Raw genomic sequence first — 19,346 nt, forward strand, 5'->3', positions numbered from 1 at the left:
CCTATCATATGTTCTCATGTTCCCTGCAACTCTCCTCCTTATCACAGCTATAATTTTATGTGTACTTGAGGTTTTAATTAAGCTTATTGAGTTATAATTTACATATAATAAAACATCTATTTCAGATGTACAGTTCAATTTATTTTGCTAAATGTATGCACACATGTAATCACTACCACAATTAAGACATAGAACATTTCTATCATCCCCAAATTTCCCTAATGGCCCTGAAGCAGTCAATTCCACCAACCACTTCTCTGCTTCCTATCTAATTGCATTATTCTTTCATTAATGTTTATGTTCATCACTAGACTGTAAGCTTAATGAGGCAAGGGTCTATCTGATTTTGTTCAACATTATATCCTCAGTATTTAGCCACATGCCTGGCACATATTAGTGCTCAATAATGAATTTCCTATAGTAATAGGTTCTAAAAATTAACATCAACTGTATGATAAATATCAAACTATAAACACTGATGTAGAAAAAACATTAATTTTGCCAAATGGACAAGGTCAATGTCTAACAACTTCCACTAATACCCTTTAAAGTCTTCCTTTAATATCTGCTTTTCCAGCAGTTAATTTTGTGCCTGAGCAGCCCAAAGGATGTAATTCAATATTGGCTGATCCAACAGTCCTCTAGGCCAGGGGAAAAAGGCCTACATCTCTAATTCTGTCCATGTACTGTACTGTTGGAGTCCATAAGAGACATAATACTTATTTTATCATTCTTGCTTACCAGGTCCTTCATGTGTTTATCTCCCCAGCTAGACACAGAGACCCATGAGGGGACATCAGTGACTTCATATTTAACAGTGCCTACCAAAGTATCAGATATTTTTTTTAAAGTGTTCTCCAAATCACTCCTTCTCCTTCTTCTTCTTCTGCTCCTTCTCCTCCTCCTCCTCATCATCATGGGTTAGTAGTTTCAAACTCTAATGCACTGTCATTTTTGATAGACTAGTGTAAATAGTAAAGTTCTAGTAAAATTTTAGCAGACCTAATTATCATTAGTTTTTTTTTATTAATAGGCGTAAGTGTTAAGATTACAGGGAATGGCAATAGAGTACATGATTTATGATGGTCTATTAATACAATTGAGTCTTCCTCAACTGCATATATAGAACTCTAGGGTCTAGTTACCCATTTAAAGAGGTCACAGCTACAGTCCAAAGTCTACCTTTTCAGTTTCATGCTAGAGATAACTATTTGTTACAGACATGTAGTTCTCATTTTCCTAATCCTTGTATAAAGTTAGTGTGCACAAAAGACATAGCATTTAAAACGAAAAGTAACTACATGATACATGGCAACTTTACCCAATTTATCCCAAGAAATTATAGGACTTCTAAGCAAATTTGGCAACTTGAGCATTTTTTTTTTTAACATCTACAAGTTACTTCAGAAGAAAGTTAAGGGACCAATGCCTTAAACCCATCTATAACAACTGATTTCCGTATGTATCAAAAAAAAAATCTTCACTACTTATCTTTGAACTACATAACTAAGGCTACTACATGATTAAATTAAATTAGTACTTTTCCTGTTTTTGTTCAAGATAAAGAAGACTGGGGCGCCTGGGTGGCACAGTGGTTAAGCGTCTGCCTTCGGCTCAGGGCGTGATCCCGGCGTTATGGGATCAAGCCCCACATCAGGCTCCTCCGCTATGAGCCTGCTTCTTCCTCTCCCACTCCCCCTGCATGTGTTCCCTCTCTCGCTGGCTGTCTCTATCTCTGTCGAATAAAAAAAAAAAAAATCTTTAAAAAAAAAAAGATAAAGAAGACTACAATAGGATGATTAAGAAGTACAAAGAACAACCTGAGAAAAATAAAAATACTAAGATTCAGGGTAAGAGGGTCTTTCAAATGGCAAGAAGCCAAGCAAAAAACAGGCCAACTTTACCTACAGCCATTAAGATGAAAAGAAAATTTTAACCAAATGGAATTCATGCACTACTTTCAAAAATATTATTTCTGCTAGAGAGCCCAATGATGTTTACCTATAAATCACATTTTGCTCTGGTGTCACCTCAGACATAGACGACAAATACTTCTGGTAGCAACAGAAGCAAAACAAGCAAAATAGGAGGAAAAATTCATAGTTTCCCTATGAATTTGCTTTGTAACTCAGGCCAAATGACTGGAACGGATAACATTAAGAGACAACTCTTGGAAGGAGGATATGTAGCTCCACTATTTTGTCTGAGCAGTACCTGAAAGTCTCAAAACTAAAGTCAGCCAATAAATGTCCGCATAGAAACTTTGGCCATATGGAATAAAAACACCACTTGCCATATGGTAGAGCAGGCCTTACCATCTCACGATCAAGGTGACCATGTTCCAAAAGTTTGATTTGCAATTCTCAATGCATTATCAAACTAGCATTTAAGAATTATTAAGAATTATTTTATTCAAGGTTAGGAACAAACACCCTCTATAAACCTCATAATGGCTATCATACTGCAGTGCCTCGTTCACCAATAGATTTGCAGTATCTCCTCCACATAGGGACTGACATGTATTAGGTGCTTCATTAGGTCTCTTAAAGAATGAAATGCCAGGTACTACAGTATGAAATCAGCAGTATAAACAGGCTTTTTCAGTATAAAAAGGCTGAAAATAGCTAGTCTAGCAAGCAGAACAGAGAAAGCAGAGAGACAGAAGGCTGTTGTTTTTCTGTATGAGCCTTTTAGTACTATTTAATTTTAAAACTTATATTAGGTACTATTGCCCCGACTTTTACACATAAAATCCTGCATCGGTCACTTAACTTTCTTCTGAAACAACTTGTAGATTTCATTAAAAACACATGAGTTAAAAACAAAAACAATACAGTTGCCAAATTTGGTTGGAAGTACATAGATCCTTGCCACAATGGGTGAGATGGCTTTGTTTACATAATTACTCATTTTAAATGCTCCCACTTTTATGCCCTCAATGAGAACTATGTGTTTATCTCTAAAGAAAGGGTATGGGAAACACTACTGCTTTTATTTTTTATACTTCTACATAGTTTAAAATTTTTTAGAAGCATGACTTGTCATTACTTTATCATAGTTTAAAACTTCAATCCTGATGATTGTTTTCTACTTTATACTAGACTGAGCTCTGTAAAGACAAGAACAACACGTCATTTATTCACAATAATATCCTCTACAACTAGTATAGTGCATGGAACACATTAAATACATATAAGTATTTACCAAATGCGTAAATTTTTTGTATTCTCCATATGTTCTGAATTGAACATGCACTATTTTTTTTAATTTTAAACTTTATTTTTATACAGAGAAGGCAGGAAATGTCCATAAAAAACACAGTTAAATTTCTGGCAGTTAAAGGAATAACCTTTAGCAGCTATAAAACTCAACCATTTGTTCTTATTTGTTTCCCCAGAGCTCAAGATAGATGGGCCACCACTAGGACAACAGAACTGAATAAAAAGTGTATCCTAAAATCCTAAGTTCCAATTTAGGAGCCAGAAATTCATCTGCCCTCAGTAATAACAATGACACTGGTAACAACCCTTAGGGGGAATTTGCCTTTGTTATAGGAAACCCAAGTAACTGGCTACTTCTCCATACCATTTTACCTGTGGAAAAGGTGACACATCTATATTGCAATCATTTTCTTGAGGTAACAAAGCATTTCAAAGGAGAAAAACAAAACACCTATTTTTCTACATGACACAAAAATGAAATCTTAAGGTGGGAGGAGAAACAATACAATGGTATGAAACAGATCTTTATATAATGAAAAATTGAAATGTATGTTCAAAACACTAATCTTCAGTGAAGTAGCCTAACACTCAAGAATAGTACTCAAAAGCTTTCAATTAATTTTAGTTACCCAGTTAGACACATGAGCCATTATAGAAAAGAGGGTGGAATCAAGGTATCCTAATACTAAAGATTAATTTCTCAGCTACTATCCCAAATTATACCTTAAATACTCAATTTGTGTTTGTCTATAACAAAAGTTTGGCAGATACGTAATTAATTTTGAAGTATCTAATTTTGAAAAGGAAGGCTTCAAAATGGCTCCATTATTTTTTCAGCTTCAATAATGATTTGCAATCTGAATTCTGCCATATTTCCTTTATGAATAATGATGTTTTACTCAGATTCAGGGGCATTTCTGGTGAGGTTTCTACCAGCCCTCTCTATTCCCCTCAGCCATAGTCTTACAGAAGGTATCATGTCCTTTCTCTCTAGGGGCTTGAGATCGGGCTTGAGATCAAAGCCAATGGAAAGTGAATGGATAGTAAAGGGCAAAAATTATAAAATTTCAAGACAGCAGCAATGAAATTCCAATTTGATAACCACCTAAGATGCAGTCTACAGTGGCCTACATAAACTTATATAGACAAGGACAATTATAGCCCAATTTCTTGGCCCAAACAACAACCACAGAAGCCATTTGGTATAAAATTCTTTTGAATATCAACTAAGTTGTAGCATAAAACCAAAAAAAACATAAAGGTCTATACTACTCAATTAGTATACATCCACATGGAGGTTTTTAAATTGGGATCTAAAAAAGTATCTACCATAATCTTTTATGTTTTCATTTTGATAACCTAGAGAAATCTGTATAACCACACACTGAATCATCTTAACAACCTTAATCCAAGTGGTACCAAGTTATTTCATTGTCCATTTTTGTTTATGATCAAGTTGGCACAAAGTACTACTACTTGTCACAGAAGAGCCTTGACCATGAAAATGACATAGGTGTGAACTGAAGGCCAAATAAGCTCATAAGATGTGATGTACAAAAGAAGGTTTCCCAGTAGTCAGAACAGAGAAAAGCAGCAAGATGACAGTAATAAACCACAGTAGTGTACTCATGTCAAACTTATAAAGAATGTATACCTTAACAGTCAGTACCATTTTCACATTGTAAGTGGTGACCCATTTTTACAAGGCAATATCATTTATCACATTAAATAAATGTTAATTTAGATTTTACTGCTTTGTGCTTGGTTTGTATTTCACATGCAATTTTCTTTTGGATGTAAATTTAGTTCTATATGATTTTAAATCTACGAAGTTTATACCTAGCTTTGTTTGCCCACATTAAATAACAAGATATATACTTAATACTTTAAACACTGGAATTCTGGGCTTAAAAGAGGTTTTTTTTAAATAGGCCCAAGTTTACTTAACTTTATACAACTCTTTTTACATCTGTATGATATCCAGGCAAGCTGCTATGATTCACTATACTTTGTATAATATAGAATGATATTGCAAAACCTACACGATGTAGCATCCTATCTTCTTCCAGTGATAAATCCCTCTGCTTGGCAATCTCTCAGCATTTAGTTCATACTAAAGCTTATGAGGGCAAATAAAGAATCTGAAAGGTTTCCCTCCATTAATCAGTATCATCAAATATTCACTGAAGACTTCTTACAGGCTAAGAAGAAGGGATTAAGAAGCTCAAAAGCACCTCTGCCTCCTCTTCAAGGAGTGTCCTAATTAAGTTGGGTGTAAATACATGGAAAGATAACACAAGCTAACATACAAGTTTAGAATGACTACTAGAAACTCAACTTCCATAGGAGTTGAAAGGAGAGAAGATTTTAGTTGTCTTCTCCCATTCTCAGGCTGTCCTAATTGCAATTTTAAGATACCCACAAATGGGGACGGCTGGGTGGCTCAGTCGATTAAGCATCTGACTCTTGGTTTCAGCTCAGGTCATGATCTCACAGGTCCTGTGATCGAGCCCTACACTGGGTTCCACTCTCAGCATGGAGTCTGCTTGAAAGAGTCTCTCCCTCTGCCCCTCCCCCAACATGTGTGTGCATGCTCTCTCTCAAAAAAAAAACCTAAATCTTAACATACCCACAGAAGAGCAAGAACAACAGGAAAAGAGGAAAGATGGAAGGAAAGGGAAAAGGTACAAGACGTGCTCTGGATGAATTTACCGTTCTAGATGAATTTACTGTTCCATCAGAATGGAAGGAAGAATGGAACTAATATTTATGAGTACCTGCACCATACAAGGTGTAATGTGCTAGAGATATTATAACATCTTAACACAACTACTTGACTGAGGCTTTATACCTACCTTTAAAGATCAGCTAAGGTATAAAAGAAGTTTAAAAGAAATTAAGTATGTATTCCACATCATATACCTAATAAGATGGCAGAGCAAGGACCCAAGTCCTGGTCCGCCTGGCTCTAAAGATTTTCTACTATAATATACTGCTTCTTAAACCATATTCAGAAGGTTAGACAGGGCGTGTTGAGCTTGGCACACATGCAATGGGAAAAATACTATCAAAAAGATAGGTTCTCTCTTGGCTGGTGAAACTTATAATCGCAAGTGGGCAATGAGTTATATAATAATGTATTATTGTAAGAGATAATGTGTGTAAAGTCCATGCAGTTCCTGGCATATAAGAAGTGCTCAAATATTAGTTGCTACTGTTATTATTACATACCAGAATGCTATATGGGCTACACAAAAGGGGAAATTACAATAGAGGTTAAAGAGGTAAGAGACTACTTTTTATTATAGTGATAAGAAAGAGATGAAATGAAGAGGTGATATGTGCTCTGGGTCTTGAATGACGGGAATTAATCTTACAGAGGCAAATTTGAGGACTGGGGATGGTGAGGACTTGAGAGAGAGTAGCATGAGTAGAAGCATGGAACCAGAAACACGTAGAAACAGGAGGCAGAAAAGGTAGGTCGGCATCAAATCAAAGAGAGCCTGAAATCCCCTAATAAAAAGTTTTATTTCATCCTACAGGCAAATGTAAATCATTAAAGGTTTTTCACTGTTACAGATGCCTCAAGGTCATTTATTAAAGGTAATAAGATGGAGAGAATAAATTCAGGAAATATCATGAGGGTACCAGAGACAGTCAGCAAGATGCAACTTATATGATAGTCAAAGTGAACATCAGAGGAGTGTGAGTGATACTATTAAAAAAAAAAAAAAAAGACACAACACACACGCACGCGCGCGCGCACACACACACACACACACACACACACACACCCAGGTTTGGCAGTTTAGAAGTTATCACCCAAAAGGACTCTCAACTTTCAAACTTCAGTGGTTCAGAGAATAACACTGTCATTAACAGAAACAAAAAAATGAGATAGAGATGGGTTTGAGGAGGAAAGAAATGATAGGTTCAGTTTTAGCCATGCTGAGGTTGAGTTCCAGGGAGCCATCTAATTGGCAAAATCCAAAAGGAAAGAGTGGGAGACTGAAGCTACATATGAAAAGATTTATATATAAAGAGGGGGAGTGGTGTGGAGGGAAGGAAGAGTCACCTACACAGAAGTTTTAGCGGAATCCATGAAAATGGTGAGGGCTACTGGAGGGAGAGGGAGTAAGGTCATAGTCTCAAAGGAAACATCACGCAATCACAGCATGGGTGTTGTACTAACTCTGGGAAAGAGTAAGAATTTTTCTTTGAAATATGCAAAAGAGAAAAAGTAAGTATAGGTGAAATCACTAAGAACTACTGAAGTGAGACCTTTTTCTATAAAGAAGGGAGCAGGCTGTATTAGATACTGAAAACTAATGAAAAATATTCCACTGTGGTAATTTAACTGAAAATCAAGGAGTCAATAAGAAGACTGTTCAACAGAGTTCTAGAAATTCAATTAAAGTTAGACAAAATTTAAATTGTGATATATACAGCCATCTCAATATTATGACCTCTAACAGTACTAGAAGCACAGAAACCAGACAATGGGAGCCCCTGGGGAATGGAAACCAGAATGGGACACAGTACAAAACATCCAGTGACAAAAAATTCTAAAGGTGATAGCAAAATCAGTGTTGAAGAAAGAGTTATAAGATCTACACTGGAAGATGACACAGGTCAACTAGAAAGATATTAAATGGCCGGGAAAAATGGAGAAGTAGAGCTCAGACCAAAATGAGAGAAGTTCAAAAGTAAGTGATAGATGGTGAAGGTAAGAAAACTGTGGTCAAAGAGAAAATACTTTTAAATTCAGTATTTTAGAGGTAGTGCAGCCCTCTGTAACAACAAGGCCAAAGCAGTGTAGTTTAATGGCTGAAGTAGAGATGAAATTCAATGGAAAAGGAAGACATGTAAATGCCCTTCATGCCCATTTGGAAGAGAGCTCCATGAGCACCTACTTTCCAGTGACTGAATGGAACACTATACATCTCAAAGTACTTGATAAACAGCAATGGAAAAGCAACCTATATATCATCTGTTTCTTTGTTCATTCATTCAATTTGAATTTCTTCATTTAACTACCAGTTACTGAGCACTTTAGAATGTCAAGTACTGAGAGTGGTAATAGTGAGAGTAGTTTCATTAGTAACAACAGCTAACATTTTGTCGAGTTCTCACTATAGCTAGGCATGATTTCAACAAATTTGCATTTAACTCATTTAATCATTAAAACAACTCTATAAAGGTAGGTACTTTTATTATCTTCATTTTATAGACGAGGATACAGAAACTCAGAGAGACTAAGTTCAAGTAAACAGTTAAATGTAAGTGGTGGCACTGGGATATAGACCAAGACATTTGGGCTCCAGAGTCAAGTTCTTCATCACACTTGACTATCTCTGGGAGGAGAATCTTTACTTTTTTGCCAGTCAAATTAACATTCAATTACATATTTCTAAATGTCCTATCTTCTGTATATATTATCTTTTTAGGAAAAATACATATAAAGATATTTTATATATTTTATATATATTTATTTATTTATATATAAATATAAAAAATATATATAAAATATAAATATAAAAATATATATTTTATATATTTTAAATATAAAAGCTATCAGAGTCCAAGACTTATAAATTTTTCTTGTCTTTTCTTTTCTTCTGAGCAAAAGCTTAGAAATTCCAAAATTGGATCAAATTAGGTACCCAACCTTAAGAAGTCTGAATCCTAACTGGGGAGGTTGGAGTTACACATACTTTAAAAAACAAAAACAATTATGATAAGGACTCAGTGAATTGTACAAGAAGTATGGCATCCAAAGAAAGAGATCACTTTGAGTTTGGGGTATGGGGAGGGAGGGGTCAGTCAGGGGAAGCTCCACAGAAGAGGTCAGTTCTGAACTGGGCTTTGAAGAAAAGGGGTGGTATACAAGGGGAGAATGGAAGCAGATGGCATTTCAGAGAGAAAGGGAGAACATCATGTGCAAGAATGTGGAAACCAGAAAAGATGTGTTCAGAGAAAAGTAAGTAACAGCAGCACTCTAGTAAAAAGTTGACGGAGAAATATAATGGTAGAAATGACTAGAAAGGCAAGTTGAGAACAGATCATAGAGAGAGTTGAATGTCAGTCTCACCAACCATGGAGGAAATCTAACTGCCACATTCAGGCTAATTCTTTTTTTTTTTTTTCTTCCAGGCTAATAAGATTCTATTTATTTATTTGACACAGAGAAAAAGCACGCACGCACATAAGCAAGGGGAGCAGCAGGCAGAGGGAGAAGCAGGCTAATCCCAGGACCCTCGGATCATGACCTGAGCTGAAGGCAGACACTTAACTGACTGAGCCAACCAGATGCCCCCAGGCTAATGTGATTCTTAAAACATTTATCATCATACTGAATCACAAATTTGCTGAAATGATGCCACATTCATTTATTAAATTGACTAACAGATCTCCCAGTTTCACTCCATATTAATTTCTTATAGTCTCTTAATAACCACATCCTTTAATAATGTTTTTTAAGCCTGTATTTGAACCCTCTCAAGTGATGAGTTCACAATTTTGTAGGACCTGGGATGCCCTACACCACCATATCAACCTGTCCAATCAAGCCAATTCCTGGTACAGGACAAAAATAAGTAGAGAAAAAGAGTTATAAAGTGTCACTTTTGTACAACTCAATCCTATCCATCAAAATAATTAAAACAACATCCTCCAATGCCACAACATAAGCTCTTTCGTTGAAGAATAAACATGGAAAACTATCTTCAGTATGACACAGCAGACATTTGTTGTTTTTATCACCCAGCATTTCTTTTTCCCTATTCTGACTTTGCTTGATGGCGACCATCTTCTACCCTATCAGAAAAGTGTTTCTGGTGAAGCAGATAACATCCCAGCTACAGAAGTCGAACATATGACTGTGAAATTGTGATTGATGAGCATTAAGAAAATGACTGAAGCTAAGGTAATCAGCACTAATCCTATTAGTCCTACCATGGTCCAGAAAGAACAACAGCCTTCTGTGGACTTGGAGCTCCTACAGTATTCTCCCAATAGTAGGTTATACATCTCAACAATGGGAGGCTGAAATTGCGGCGACCATCTTACTACCACAAAGAGAACCCATCTAAAAATAAAGCCACCCCAGGGGCGCCTGGGTGGCACAGCGGTTAAGCGTCTGCCTTCGGCTCAGGGCGTGATCCCGGCATTATGGGATCGAGCCCCACATCAGGCTCCTCTGCTGTGAGCCTGCTTCTTCCTCTCCCATTCCCCCTGCTTGTGTTCCCTCTCTCGCTGGCTGTCTCTCTGTTGAATAAAATAGTAAAATCTTTAAAAAAAAAAAAAAAAAAAAAGCCACCCCAGAAGAAAAGAAGCGTAGAAATAGAAATGGTGGATCTGGGTCATCGTGACATTGTTGAAGTGCCTACTTCAAACCACATCTCAGCCAGCTTTACTTTTTTCTTAAACCAGTTTGGTTTTTTTTTCCCCTATTATTTTCATCCCGAAGAGTCCTGCCTAACACATATGGTAACTGCCAAATCCTGTAACAAGAAAAGTAGGTCAATCTCTAAGCACTTATCTATTATCACGCATTACTGCATAATTTGGTTATATCAATAACCAACTACAGATACTAAATTTAAAAATGATTTGGCACATTTTAACATAGCATTTCACATTCAATATTGCCTGGAACTGTCTTATTTTAAGATAAAAATCAGTTTTTTACCCTACAGAAAGCACAAGAAAATGCTTTATAACTTTACTATATAACACTATGAAGGCAAGAATAAGCAACTCAGAAATAAGTTTTCATTACATCATATCACAGTTATTTTAAAAAACAGAAAACAAACAAAAAAACTAATGAACTATCCAGAAGCCATGTAAAGACTCTTACTTGAAGCTGAAGAGTATGTCGAAGAATTGTTTCTTCTAAGGCATGGATCCACTTCTCTCGCTCATCAGCATCACGAGCTGGAATAAAAGATTATAAAAATTAAAACATTAATTTCTACAACATAGCTTCATGTTTGAAAATGAAAATCTTAAACCTCAATACTAATAGGAAAGGTTTTTAGTTGTGCCATTTTCTTAACAGGTTCACCTTCCTATCCTTTCTACACATGCAATCTACTTGCAGCAATTTACAACAAAGGGAATAATTATGCTCAATGATAGCAAGCTACTTTCTCACTGAGAACAACTAGAAAAGCTGGAATAATTATTTAAAAATAACCGATTAAGACAACAGAAAACAACAAGGTAGTAAAGAATTAACAGGCCAAAATCTCAGAGAAAACAAACATCTAGAAGATAAGCATCATATTTAAGGACACTCTTCTCCTGGAGGAATTGTAAATTCCATTAAAGAAAATCTGACAAAGTATTCTCCATGCATACATGGATAAGTCTGATGGAAGATGGTAGAAGAAAAAAGAATAGACCAACAAAAATAATAAGTACACAAAACCACAGGAAACCTAGGAATAAACCTAACCAAAGAGGTGAAAGACCAGTACTCTGAAAACTATAAAATATAGATGAAAGAAACTGAAAAGGACACAAAGAAATGGAAAGACACTCCATGCTCATGGATTGGAAGAACAAATATTGTTAAAATGTCTATACCACCCAAAGCAATTTACACGTTTAATGCAATCCCTTATCAAAATACCACAAACATTTTCCAGAGAGGTAGAACAAACAATCCTAAAATTTGTATGTAACCACAAAAGACCCCAAATAGCTAAAACAACCTTGAAAAAAGCAAAGCAAAGCTGACATCACAATTCCAGACTTCTAGTTAAATTACAAAGCTGTGGTGATCAAAACACTATGGTACTGGCATAAAAATAGACACATAGATCAACGGAATAGAATAGAAAACCCAGAAATGAACCCACAACTATACGGTCAATTAATCTTTGACAAAGCAGTAAAGAATATTCAATGAGAAAAGAACAGTCTCTTCAATAAATGGTGTTGGGAAAACTGGACAGGAACATGCAAAAGAATGAAACTGGACCACTTTCTTACACCATACACAAAAATAAAATAAAAATGGATTAAAGACCTAAATGTGAGACAGGAAACCATCTAAATCCTAGAGGAGAACACTGGCAATAACCTCTTTCTGACTAAATATGTCTCCTGAAGCAAGGGAAACAAAAGGAAAAATAAACTATTGGAACTTCATCAAAATAAAAGCTTCTGCACAGTGAAGGAAACAATGAACAAAACTAAAAGGCAACCTGTGGAATGGAAGAAGATATTTGCAAATGACATATCTGATAAAGGGTTAGTACCCGAAATATATAAATATAAAGAATTTATACAACTGAATACCCAAAAAACAAATAATCTAATTAAAAAGTGAGCAGACATGAATAGACATTTTTCCAAAGAAGACCTACAGATGGCCAACAGACACATGAAAAGATGCAACATCACTCATCATCAGGGAAATACCAATCACAATGAGATACCACCTCACACCTGTCAGAATGGCTAAAATTAACAACACAAGAAACAACAGATGTTGGCAAGGATGCCAAGAAAGGGGAAGCCTCCTGCACTATTGGTAGGAAAGCAAACTGGTACAGCCACTCTGGAAAACAGTATGGAGGTTCCTCAAAAAGTTAAAAACAGAACTACCCTAGGACCCGACAATTGCACTACTAGGTATTTACCCAAAGGTACAAAAATACTGATTCAAAGGGATACATGCACCTCAATGTTTATAGCAGCATTGTCTAAAATAGCCAAACTATGGGAAAAGCCCAAGTGTCCATCGACTGATGAACAGGTAAAGAAGATGGGGTGTGTGTATATCTATGTATACCCATATACATAGATATATACACATATACATATACACACACACTCTCTCTCTCTCAATGGAATATTACTCAGTCATAAAAAAGGAGGAAATCTTGCCATTTGCAAGGACCTGGATGGAGCTAGAGTGTATTATACTAGGTGAAATAAGTCAGTTAAATACAAATACCGTATGATTTCACCCATATGTGGAATTTAAGAAACAAAACAAACAAACACAGGGAAAAAAAGAGAGGCAAACCAAGACACAGACTCTTAACTATGGAGAACAAACTGATGGTTGCCAGAGGGGTGGGGGACAGGGGAAATAGGTGATGGGGATTAAGGAGTGTACTTGTGATGAGCACCGAGTATTACACAGAAGTGTTGAATCACTAAATTGTACACCTGAAACTAATATTATACTGTATGTTAACTAACTGGAATTTAAATAAAAACTTAAAAATTTTTTTAAAAATGGTAAGTACATGGGCAAAACTAAATGAATACTAACTATATAAAATACTATCTTTTGAGGTTGTAAATAAATACATACAAAATTAAATACAAAACAATTGCAAAAAGATTGGGAAAGAGAAAATGGACTTAAAGAATTCTAAGGTTCTGCAATGTTTGGGAAGAAGATAAAACTACCAATTAACATTAGATTTTGGCCACTGAAGGATTTGTTATAATTTTTAGAGTAATCGCTAAAAGGTTAACTTCCAACATAATAAATTTAAAAATTCAATGATGAAAAATAATCCAAAGCTTGACAAGAAAGAAAAATAAAAGAAACAATATGCAAGACAAAAAGAAAATATATGGTAAAATAAATTTTTAACCCTAAAACACCAATAATTAAATTAAGTGTAAATGAAGTATATAAATGTTCCAATTAAAAAAAGAAGGGAGGGACACCTGGGTGGCTCAGTCAGTTAAGCGTCTGACTCTTGATTTTGGCCCAGGTCATGATCTCGGGGTGGAGAGACTGAGCCCCACACTGGGTTCCGCTTCCCTGGACAAGGAACCTGCTTGGGATTTTTCTCCCTCTCCCTCTACCCCTCTCTCCCCCTCAAATAAATAAAATAAATCTCAAAAAAAAAAAAAGGGGGGGGTGGGGGTGGAGGTTAGGGACCCCTGGGTGGCTCAGGTCATGATCTCACGGTCCCAGGATCTAGCCCCGCAACCAGCTCCACGCTTGGCACAGTGTCAGCTTGTCCTTCTTCCTCCGTTCCCACCCCCACCATTTAGCATGTGTGTGTACTCTCTCTCTCTCAAATAAATAAAATCTTAAAAAAAAAAAAAAAAAGGAAGGGTTTTTAAACAAGATTTTATGATGCTTACAAGAGACACTTATTAGACATAAGGATACAGAAATACTAAAAGCAGGAGTATAGAAACAGACCATAAAAAAAGGAAAAAGATAGATCATAGAAACACTAACTCCAAAAAAGTTGCTATTATTAAAATTGCATAAAATAGACTTTACCAGTTGATCAGAGGCTCACTTTGCAAATACAAGAGGTTCAAGTCATCGAGAAGATAAAATAAATGTAAATTTCTATGTAACTAGTAACATGGATTCAAAAAACGTTTTATATGGCAAAAACTTAATAGAATAAGGAAAAGTAGACAAAATACAGATTTTAATACATCTCATTCATTAACCAATTAGATGAAGCAGACAAAAAGTTAGTGAGAATCTAGAAGACATGAACAATCCCTAATATAAACTTGATCCAATGGACATATATAGAACACTACACACAAGTATGAAAGACATTCTTTTCAAGCACACACAGAAATTTCTAAAAATTTACCATATAATGAACCCTAAAACAAGTCTCAACAAATTTTAAAGGACTGAAATCATACAAAATGTATTTATAGTGAAAATATAAGCTAGAAATCAGTTACAAAAATATAACTTAGAAAATATTCAGATGTTTGGAGAAAAAAAACACTACTAGATAATCCATTGGTCAAAGAAAAATATTTCACTAGGCTGGGTGGCTCAGTCAGTTAAGTGTCTGGCTTCGGCTCAAGTCATGATCCCCGGGTTCTGGAGTCAAGGCCTGGATTGGGCTCCGCACTCAGTGGGGAGCCCACTTCTCCCTCTCCCTCTGCCCACCCTCTTCCCCTGTTAGTACACCTCTCTCTGTCCCTCAAATAAGTAAAAATCTTAAAAAAAAAAAAAAAAAGAAATAGAAAACGTTTAGAACTGCATAAATGAAAACGGACATACTGACACTTGCTGGATGCAGTTTAAAACAGTACATAAAGGGAAATCTACAGCCTTAAATCCATATGTGTAGAGAAGCTAAAAGGCTGGAAACAGAAGGAAATTAATTCAAAATTAGTAGAAATGATAAAGAACATAAAATAATCAAATAGACAGCAAACATAAAATAGATCAATAAAATTTAAAGTTGGTTACCTGAAATAACTAATGAAATTGATAAAGTACCTATGTATTGGTAGGTAGGTAGATTGAGGAAGTGCTTGAAAAGAATGGAGGCATGTCAAAAGGAAACAGGAGTCAACCTGAAGGAGCTCCAATGGCCAACGCCTAAGAATTTGAGCCACAGAATGATAGTACTGGGCTATAATCCACTCAATAAAATAAATATCTAAGAATCTAATAATGATATAGTAATTAAATAAATAAATGGGGAAGAAGGCACAGTTCTTCCTTCAGAAGAATTACAATTCGTTAGTACAGAAAGAATGACAGAGATTTAAAAATCAACATTAGACAAAAACCACAGCAGTAACTGTCACAAGCAAGATCCACTGATGGCATATTGAAAGCTAAAATTGGTGGGCAAAAGTTTGAGAAGAAACAGGGTATCAGCAAAGTCTCAAAGTATCTTCTCCAAGATACTTATAATTACAAAGGGAAAAACAGTAATTTTATGATGGAGAAATCTGGCAGACACCACCTTAGTCCAGTGATTAAGGTTAACATCACCAGTAATAAATTTATTGATATCATATACTTCCCAAATACAACCCATAGAGGAGGAAACACATTCACTTTTGTGGTATTCTTCCAAAAATATAATAATCTCAATCTAATCATGAGAAAACATCAAATATGCCCCAATTGAGAGACATTCTACAAATACTTCTCATCAAAAATGTCAAAGTCATCATTGCACCTGGGTGGCTCAATCAGTTAAGTGCCTGCCTTCGGCTCAGGTCATGATCCCAGGGTCCTGGGATCGAGTCCCATGTCCAGCTCCCTGCTCAGCGGAGAGCCTATTCTCCCTCTCCCACTCCCCTTGTCTGTGCACTCTCTCTCTCTCTCTCTTTCTCTCTCTGTGTCAAATAAATAAATAAATAAAATCTTTTAAAAAATAAAAATTTTAAAAAAAGTCAAGGTCATGAAAGACAAGAGAAGAATAAGGAACTGCCATAACTAAATGCAATGTGGGATCTTGGATTGAATACTGAAACAGAAAAGGAACATTAGAGGGAAAAATCAAATGAGCTCTGTGGTTTAGTTAAAAATATCATACTAAATGAGTGAAAGATCCAGCTCAGGACATCAGAGCCTGAGCAAGATACAGAGGGCCTACAATAGTTCCCCCTTATCGACAAGGGGTATGTTCCAAGACACCCAGGATGCCTGAAACCATGAACAGTACCAAACCCTATATATACTGTGTTTTTTTCCCCATACGTACCTATGATAAAGTTTATTTATAATAAGAGATCACAGTAAGAGACTAACAACAATAACTAATAATAAAATAGAACAATTATAACAACATACTATAATAAAAGTTATGTGAATGTGGTCTGTTCCTCATATACATGTGTGCCCTAAAAATATCTTAATGTACTACACTCACCCTTTTTGTGATGACCAGAGATAATAAAATGTATATGTGATGAGATGAAGTGAATTAATATAGGCATTGTGAAGTAGCATTAGGCTACTACTGACCTGGCAATATGTCAGAAGGATCATCTGCTTCCAGAAATCAGTTAACCGTGGGTAACAGAAACCACAGAAAGCAAAACTGCGCATGAGGGGAGACTACTGTACATCAGACCAACGGACAATGTGGCATGAGGCATCAAAGCCCAAAACAGGATGAAGAGGGAATCTACACAGTGGAGAAGTCCAGCACCAGGGGTCAGAATCTAAGAAAGGTGGAGAGGGAGTCCACGTTGCAGGGGACAGAATCAACCCTGCACAGGTTTCCAAGGCTCAGTGGAGTAAGGATGAAATTCACACAAGTAAGTGGGTAATGATGGGGAACTAATTACATACAGAAGGATTGGCCAGATAAGTAAACATAACAAGGATAAAGGTTTTCTCACTTTAAGGGGTTGGAAAATAGTGCTACAAACATGGTAAGCGAGAAAACCAGAATGATTTCTGGGGATAAGGTATTGATATGAACCCATAGTTTTTAATATATAAGTAAATAAATACATATGGACATGGATGCACATGTGCGTACACATACATGTATATAACACGTATGTTTCTTAGCTATGAGAAGGCCTGGGTGCCATGACACCTAACAGCACCAAATACACCTAATGCTAGGTATTGATTTCTAAATACCACTCTCCATTAAAAGGTACGGGGCTTCTTGGAAAAATGGTTGATTATGGGACTAGGACAGGGAAGAGAGAAAATAAGCCTGGAACATCTTTTTTGTGTGCCAGAAAGTAAGGAAGTAAGGGAATACTCCGAGAATTATAGGGACATGTCAAAAGAACACAGAAATCAGCTTAAAGGGAATTCTACTGGCCAAATCGAAAGCAATTTGGGCATCAAAATAAATAATGATAGTAAAGAATTGTAACAGAAAACCATTTACTACTGATATACATAAACTGAAGTTTTATGAGGAATGGGATATTGGCATAGCTTCTAAATACTTCCCCACAAAATATTAATTAAGAAGGGAAAAAGATGAAATTTAACAACAAAGCCTGGCAATACCACCTTAATGAGATGATCAAAGTAAATATCATCAGTAGTGGGACAAACAAACCCTGCAATAACAACACAGAATCATATCTGTGATCTTTGGGCCAAAGACACGTAATCTCAATCAAATCATGAAAAAAAATCAGAAAACAAACAAACTGGGGGACATTCTACAAAATAATTAGCCTATAACCTTTAAAACTGTCAAGGTCAGGGGTACCTGGCTGGCTCAGTAGGTGGAACATGTGACTCTTGGTCTCAGAGTTGTGGGTTCAAGCCCCATGTTGGATGTAGAGATTACTTAAAAATAAAATCTTAAAAAAAAAAAAAGTGTCAAGATCATAAAAGTCAAGGAAAGACTGGAACCATTCCAGACTGAAAGAGACTGAAGAGACATGAAAACTAAATGTAAAACGTAATGCTGAACCAGATCCTGTTGCTATAAAGGACATTACTGGACAACTGGAGAAATATGAACAGAGTGTAAGGATTAGAAGGCAATAATGCATCAATGTTAATTTCCTGATTTTAGTGGTTTTATACTGCGTATACAGGAAAATTTCCTTATTTGCAGGAAAAATAAAGCATTCGGGGATGATGGGACATTCATTTAGCAACTTATTTTCAATTTGGGGGGGTTGTACTGTACTTGCAACTTCTCTGTAAGTACAAGATCATTCCAAATTTTAAAAAATTATATTAAGGGGAGGAGTTAAGATGGCGGAGGAGTAGGAGACACCGTTTTCAGCCGGTCCTCCGAGTCGAGTGGGATAGGTACCAGACCAGCCTAAACAACCACGGAACCAGCCTGAGACGCAGGAAGACGCATCTGGATCTCTACAAATGAACATCTCCAGCGCTGAGTATTGAGGTACGAAGCGGGGAGCCATGAAACTGTGCACAGATATCGGAAGATAAACGGAAGGGGGAGGGAGCCGCCGCGTTCGGGCGCCAGGAAGCGGTAGCCACTTGCACGGGGGAGCGGGCGTGGCTCGTGGTCGGCACCCGCAAAACAGCAGACTGAGACCGTGAGCCGGGTGCGCGCGCCACCAGGCATCTCGCGGAACCCCGGAATCCTGGTGCGCTCACTGGATCCAGACTGAGACCGGGAGATCCGGGAGCGGGAGCGGGGCGGCTGGCGGCTGGCGGCATTAGAAACACAAAGGACAGAGACGCGCCGGCCCTGGAGTGAGGGCTGGGACGCCGGGTGTGGGGCGCACATCCCGGGACGCTGCAGGGTTGAGCAGCACCAACAGAAACAGAGTTAAAGTGGCCAGAACATTAGTAGAGAACGGGCCGCAATCCCTCTGTTCTGTGACAGAGGCTGAAATTCGGCCGCTGCTGCTCTGACTCTCAGAAGAGGCACAGCAAACCGCCAGGGAAAGCCG

At 36.8% G+C, this 19,346-nt stretch overlaps 1 protein-coding gene across 8 annotated transcripts in view; it reads right to left on the reverse strand.

Moving 5' to 3' along the window:
* OSBPL9 (oxysterol binding protein like 9) overlaps positions 1-19,346 on the reverse strand; it is a 182,361-nt gene that overhangs the window by 63,960 nt on the left and 99,055 nt on the right. For all 8 annotated transcript variants that reach the window (XM_026498119.4, XM_026498118.4, XM_057310802.1 and 5 more), the window contains one exon: positions 11,083-11,159. In XM_026498119.4, coding sequence (XP_026353904.2) covers positions 11,083-11,159 — 77 coding nt within the window. The remainder of the gene's footprint in view (positions 1-11,082; positions 11,160-19,346) is intronic.

The sequence above is a fragment of the Ursus arctos genome, unplaced genomic scaffold (assembly GCF_023065955.2).
Source record: "Ursus arctos isolate Adak ecotype North America unplaced genomic scaffold, UrsArc2.0 scaffold_12, whole genome shotgun sequence".
Classification (NCBI taxonomy): domain Eukaryota; kingdom Metazoa; phylum Chordata; class Mammalia; order Carnivora; family Ursidae; genus Ursus; species Ursus arctos.